Here is a 7,222-nt window from a genome sequence, read left to right on the forward strand (position 1 = left end):
CAGGTGTTAGCCAGGTTCACTGAGCTTGTTAACCCTTTACAGGTAAAGGAGACCTTAACCCTTAACTATCTGTTTATGACACCTCCCAATCAGTTTTCTGGATAATTTGTCATCTTTGAACTCCACCAGAGAGGTCCTTTGGGGCCATCTGCCTGTCCCAAGTCAGGGTAAAGGAGGAGGGTTGGGCGTGGGGCTAGCAACTCCACCCCGTAAAAATCAGCTTGCTACAGAAACGCCAACAATAGAGTTAACAGAGACTTTTAGCCTGGAAAAAGAAGGGTCTCAACTCGAAGACGCATGACGCTGGGTGGTGAAAGCCGCGAGAAAGCCACTAAGCCGATCACCCTTCTTACAACCAGGAGGATTACCATCGGCACATGGAACGTGAGGACCATGTACGAGTCAGGAAAGACGGCGCAGGTTGCAGCAGAGATGAGGAGCAACAACCTGACCCTACTAGGCATTAGCGAGACAAGATGGACGCAAGCTGGACAGAGACGACTGTTGACAGGAGAGCTGTTGCTGTATTCAGGACATGAAGAGAGCAACGCACCCCACACACAGGGAGTAGGCTTCATGATGTCCAAACAGGCACAGAGAGCACTGATTGGTTGGGAGGCACATGGTCCCAGGATCATCACAGCATCCTTCAGAACTAAAATGAAGAGGATTAAGATGAATGTTGTTCAGTGCTACGCTCCAACCAATGACAGTGAAGAGGAGGACAAAGACTACTTTTACAACAGACTCCAGAAAATATTAGAGACTCTCCCAGACAAAGACATTACCATCCTTATGGGAGACTTTAATGCCAAAATTGGACCTGATAACACAGGATACGAACAAGTCATGGGGACCCACGCTCTGGGAGAGATGAGTGAGAATAGAGAGAGATTTGTGGATCTGTGTGCACTTAACAACCTGGTCATAGGAGGCAGCATCTTTCCTCACAAGCGGATCCACAAGAGTACCTGGGTATCGCCAGCAGGCACGACAGAAAACCAGATCGACCATGTCTGCATTAGCAAGAAGTTCAGAAGATCCTTGCAGGACGTTAGAGTTAGAAGAGGAGCAGACACGGCGTCCGACCATCACTTAGTGGTGGCCAGATTGAAGCTGAAGCTGAAGAACTGGATAGACGCGTCAGACAGAAGAGTGAAGTACAACGTCAGCCTTCTGAAGGACCATAAGACCAAGGAAGATTTTGGACTGACGCTGAAGAATAAGTTTTCAGTACTACAGGATCGGTCTGAGGAAGAGGAAGACAGTGTACTCAACAGATGGCAGAAAGTGAGAGACACGCTTAGGTCAGCATGCCAGGAAGTGCTTGGAATTAAGAAACACCAGCAGAAAGAGTGGATCACAGCAGAGTCCTTGACTAAGATAGAAGACAGAAAGAAGAAGAAGGCAGCAGTCAACAACAGCAGGACTAGAGCAGCAAAGGCCAAAGCTCAAAAAGAGTATGCTGAAGCCCACAGAGCAGTGAAGAGGAATATTAGGAAGGATAAGAGAGATTATGTGGATGGACTGGCTGCAGAAGCAGAGCAGGCAGCATACAGCGGCAACATGAAACAGCTGTACGATACCACCAAGCGACTGTCTGGAAAGTTCAGCAAGCCAGAACGTCCCGTTAAAGACAAGCAGGGAAAGTCTATAACAGGAATAGAACAACAGATGAACAGATGGGCGGAGCACTTTGAGGAACTCCTGAACAGACCAGCACCACCAAATCCACCAGACATCGACCCAGCCAACGAGGACCTCCCAATCAATTGCGATAAACCAAGCAGAGCCGAGATCAGAAAAGCCATCACCATGATGAAGAACAGTAAGGCGGCTGGACCTGACGACATCCCAGCAGAGGCCCTGAAAGCAGACCTGGATACTTCAGTGGAAATGCTGTACCCCCTCTTTGAGAAGATATGGGAAGAAGAAGTGATTCCGGCTGACTGGAAAGAGGGATATCTCATCAAAATCCCCAAGAAAGGAGACCTCAGCAACTGTGACAACTATAGAGGAATCACACTCCTGTCGGTGCCAGGGAAGGTCTTCAACCGAGTCCTCTTAGAGAGAATGAAGGATGCTGTCGATCCACAGCTACGAGATGAACAGGCAGGTTTCCGGCAGAACAGATCATGCACGGACCAGATAGCAACGCTCCGCATCATAGTCGAGCAGTCTATGGAGTGGAACTCCTCGTTGTACATCAACTTTGTTGACTATGAGAAAGCGTTCGATAGCGTGGATCGAGAGACCCTCTGGAAGCTCCTTCGGCACTATGGCATCCCAGCAAAGGTGGTCAACCTGATCAAGAACTCACACGACGGCATACACTGTAGAGTGATCCATGGAGGGCAGCTCACAAACAGCTTCCAGGTGCGAACCGGAGTCAGACAAGGATGCTTGTTGTCACCACTTCTCTTTCTTCTCGTCATCGATTGGATTATGAAGACATCCACTTACGAGCGTAGGAACGGAATCCAGTGGACGTTGTGGACCCAGCTTGATGACCTGGACTTTGCCGACGACCTTGCACTCCTTTCACACAGTAAACAGCAGATGCAAGAGAAGACCAACGTAGTGGCAGCCACGTCATCACAGGTTGGCCTCAACATCCACAAGGACAAGACCAAGATCCTTAGGATCAATTCCATCAGCAACGACCCAGTAACACTGAATGGACGCCCCCTGGAAGAAGTACAGTCCTTCACCTACCTAGGTAGCATCATCGACCAGCAGGGTGGCACAGACGCAGACATCAAAGTAAGGATTGGTAAGGCAAGAGCAGCCTTCTTACAGCTCAAGAACATCTGGAGCTCCAGAGAGCTGTCTTTGGCAATAAAGATTCGACTGTTCAACTCCAACGTGAAATCAGTCCTACTGTATGGAGCTGAAACCTGGAGGACAACCAAAACAACCACCAGGAAGATCCAGACCTTCATTAATAGCTGCCTCAGAAGGATTCTCCAGATCCGCTGGCCAGACACCATCAGTAACATCCACCTCTTGGAGAGGACCCGTCAACTCCCAGCAGAGGAAGAAATTAGAAGGAGAAGGTGGGGCTGGATAGGACATACACTACGCAAGCAGCCAACCAACATCACCAGACAGGCACCGCGGTGGAACCCCCAAGGCAAGCGGAAAAGAGGCCGCCCAAGAAATACCTGGCGACGCGACCTTCAGGTTGATTGCAAAAAAATGGGCTATACCTGGAACCAGCTAGAGCGAATGGCCCAGGATAGAAGACTCTGGAGATCTGTGGTTGGCGGCCCATACCCCGGTTGGGGTGACGGGCATGAATGAATGATGAATGTCATCTTTGAGGAATTAGCCCTTTTGAAGCACTAAATGTCCATCGATATTACTGGCTGGGAACTGTTCTCTGTTTGTCCATTGGAATGTAATTAGTTCCATTCTGTTATTTTGTTCTCCTGTATCATATGCCCCCTTCTTTGTGGCTTCTCTAAATTAAAGAGTCCCAGACTTTTCAGTCCGTCGGCATATGGCAGCCTCCCCCATTCTCACAGCCTGTCTTAGAAATCTATGTTACATCTGCTGTATCCTTTATAGAGACTGGGTGATCAAAAGTGAGTGCGTTTCCAGCGCACGTTGTTCTCCATCCCATTCCTTAGGCATCTGAACGTTTTCTTTGTTTTGGCCGCTACTGTGAATGAGCAGGTGTGTCCATGGAACAGCTATTGATGACTCCAATGTCTTTTCCCGCAGGTGGTTCTACTTGGAATGTTTCCTCTTGGTACATGGATTGGCAAAGCTTTTTTTTCTACAATTTCAGATTTTGGGCCACCGGGTGCCTGGGGAATAGCATGGACTTTCTAGCCTGGCTTTCATTGCATTAAGAAACAATGAGGGATAACCAGTAACCACACTTGGGTTTCCTACTGGTACCTATTAAGGTTTCCCAGACCACAACATGTAGAAATTATTGATGCATGGAGACCAACAAATATGATATCGGCATTAGTAGGGTCAGTTGTTCATAATTCATTTGTCCGAAAATGAAAATGTGGGTGAAAAGCAACCAATCCGCTTCATCCATGAGAAAAGTATCCACTAGTGCATGTAGTGTTTCATATTAACATTATCTCTCCATCCAGGCTTTTCTACTGCAGCCATCACACTGGGATCTGGGAACACCTCAGAGTTGAACAACTTCTCCCCTACTCCATGTCAGAATCCAACTTCACCAACTTCACCAACCCCACCACCTTCATCCTGCTGGGCATTCCTGGCCTGGAGGCTGCCCATGTCTGGATCTCCATCCCGTTCTGTGCAATGTACGCCATAGCCGTCTTGGGGAACTTCACCATCCTGTTCATTGTGAAGAGGGAGCCGAGTCTCCATAGGCCTATGTTCTATTTCCTCTGCATGCTGGCCATCACCGACCTGGTCCTGTCCACGTCCACCGTGCCCAAAATGCTGAGTAACTTCTGGTTCAATTCCAGGGAGATCAGTTTCAGTGCCTGCCTCACCCAGATGTACTTCATTCACTCCTTCTTCGTGATGGAGTCTGGGATCTTCGTGGCCATGGCATTTGATCGCTACGTGGCCATCTGCGATCCGCTGAGATATTCCACCACCCTGACATATGCCGTGGTGGCCAAGATTGGCCTGGCCGTGGTGCTGCGTGGGAGCATGATCATACTGCCCTATCCCTTCTTGGTTAGGCAACGGCCATATTGCAGAACCAACATCATGCCCCACTCGTACTGCGAGTACATAGCCGTGGTGAAGCTGGCCTGTGGCGACATCAGCGTCAGTAGTTACTACGGCCTCTTTGTGCTATTCTGTGTGAGGGGTCTGGATATGATTTTTATCTCTGTGTCCTATACCCAGATCCTCAGGACCATCTTCAGCCTCCCCACAAAGGACGCCCGGCTCAAGACTTTGGGGACCTGCAGCTCCCACTTCTGTGCCATCTTAAGCTTTTACATCCCAGCTCTCTTCTCCTCACTCACACACCGGTTTGGCCACAATGTGCCCCTGCATTTCCATGTTCTCATTGCCAATGTGTACCTCCTGGTGCCCCCCATGCTCAACCCCATCATCTACGGGGTGAGGACCAAACAGATCCAGGACAGGCTGCTCTGGCTCTTTACTCATAAAGGGACCTAAAGTTTTCTCCTGGTGCTCTGGCTCTCAGACCGAGCTCCTTGCAGAGCTGGCTGGTGACTTGGTGCTGGGCCCCCTTCCCTGAATTACTGACCGGGCAGCCAGAGAGACATTAGACCAGAGGTGGGCAAACTTTTTGGCCTAAGGGCCACATCGGAGTTGCAAAACTGTATGGAGAGCCGGGTAGTATCCGCCCCCTCCCAATTCCTACCCCCTGACTGCCCTCCTCAGAACCCTCCACCTATCCACCACCCCCCGCTCCTTGTCCCCGGCCACCCCCTCCCATGACCCCCTGCCCATAACCCCGTCCCTGGCACCCCATTCCCTATCCAACCCCCTCTGATCCCTGTCCGCTGACTTCCCTGACCCCTATCCACACCCCGCCCCCTGACTGGACCTCCAGGACTCCCATGCCTATCCAACCCCCCCGTTCCCTGTCCCCTGACCACCACCACCCAGAACCTCCGCCCCATCCAACCGCTCCCTGCTCCCTCTCCCCTGACTACCCCCTGGGACCCTCTGCCCCTTATCCAACCCCCCGCTCCCCGCCCCCTTACCATGCCACTCAGAGCAGCAGGACTGGCAGCCGCGCCGCCCAGCTGGAGTAAGCCGTGCTGCCCACGCGGCGGCATGGCTGCGGGGGAGGGGAAACAGCAGGGGAGGGGCCGGGTGCGAGCCTCCCCAACCGGGAACTATGGGGCCTGGCAGGACGGTCCCGTGGGCCTTATGTGGCCCATAGTTTGCCCACCTCTGCATTAGACCCTTTCCTGACCTTACTGTGCTGTGTCAGTGCGACAAACTGGGGAATCGGTCAATGTGGAACTCACTGGTTTGCCATCCTTCTAGTTATTGATAACTGGACCTCTGTGCACATAAGAACATAATAAAACCATACTGAGCCGGACCAAGGATCCATCTAGCCCAGTGTCCTGTCTGCCAACAGTGGCCAGTGCCAAGTGCCCCAGAGGGAATGAACAGAACAGGGAATCATCAAGTGATCCATCCCCTGTCAGTATGTAAGTAAGTATAGCGGTCAGTGGGTTTCCGGTATAGGGTGGTATTTATGTGACCATCGTTTATTAGCACAGTAGTGTCTAGGAAATGGACCGCTTGTGTGGATTGGTCTAGGCTGAGGTTGATGGTGGGATGGAAATTGTTAAAATCACGGTGGAATTCCTCGAGGGCTTCTTTTCCATGAGTTCAGATGATGAAGATGTCATCAATGTAGTGCAAGTAGAGTAGGGGCGTTAGGGAACGAGAGTTAAGGAAGCGTTGTTCTAAGTCAGATGTTGGCATACTGAGGGGCCATGCGGGTACCCATGGCAGTGCCACTGACTTGAAGATATATATTGTCCCCAAATGTGAAATAGTTGTGGGTGAGGACAAAATCACAAAGTTCAGCCACCAGGTTAGCCGTGATATTATCGGGGATACTGTTCCTGATGGCTTGTAGTCCATCTTCGTGTGGAATGTTAGTGTAGAGGGCTTCCATATCCATAGTGGCCAGAATGGTGTTTTCTGGAAGATCACTGATGGATTGTAGTTTCCTCAGGAAGTCAGTGGTGTCTTGAAGATAGCTGGGAGTGCTGGTAGCATAGGGCCCGAGGAGAGAGTCCCCATAGCCAGACAATCCTGCTGTTAAAGTACCAATGCTTGAGATGATGGGGCGTCCAGGATTTCCAGGTTTATGGATCTTGGGTAGCAAATAGAATACACCTGGTCGGGGTTCCAGGCATGTGTCTGTATAGATCTGTTCCTGTGCTTTCTCAGGGAGTTTTTTGAGCAGATGGTGTAGAAGCAGCAAAGAATCCTGTGGCAGTGAACTGGCTTTGACTGGCCAGGCTGGCTTGCAGCCACTCGACTGGATAAAGAAGTAGAGAGAGAAGTGGGGCCTGAGAGTGTAAGTGTGTGACTGGAAAGCCGGAGTGTTTCCTGCCAGACTCTGCTTTTGGATGTATGCGCCCCCTTAGAAAGAGATGATGAAAAAAACGGTCCTGAGAATTGCTTTAGACGAACAGTCTCACCTGTGGACCTTGGCCTAGTGGGTGCCCAGGAACTCCCCACGCTGGAGCAGCGCCTGCTACGAGCCCTC

The 7,222-nt window shown here is 50.8% G+C and overlaps 1 protein-coding gene across 1 annotated transcript; it reads left to right on the forward strand.

Annotated features, from left to right (window-relative positions):
* The first annotated feature begins 4,185 nt into the window (after positions 1-4,185).
* LOC123361888 (olfactory receptor 52R1-like) lies at positions 4,186-5,133 on the forward strand. Its single transcript, XM_045002087.1, has one exon. The coding sequence runs from the start codon at positions 4,186-4,188 to the stop codon at positions 5,131-5,133; it is 948 nt and encodes a 315-aa protein (XP_044858022.1).
* Positions 5,134-7,222: the final 2,089 nt, after the last annotated feature.

The sequence above is a fragment of the Mauremys mutica genome, chromosome 1 (genome assembly GCF_020497125.1).
Source record: "Mauremys mutica isolate MM-2020 ecotype Southern chromosome 1, ASM2049712v1, whole genome shotgun sequence".
Classification (NCBI taxonomy): domain Eukaryota; kingdom Metazoa; phylum Chordata; order Testudines; family Geoemydidae; genus Mauremys; species Mauremys mutica.

Coding starts and splice junctions, on each gene's coding strand:
- LOC123361888 (XM_045002087.1), top strand. CDS start 4,186: ATGTCAGAATCCAACTTCACCAACTTCACCAACCCCACCACCTTCATC.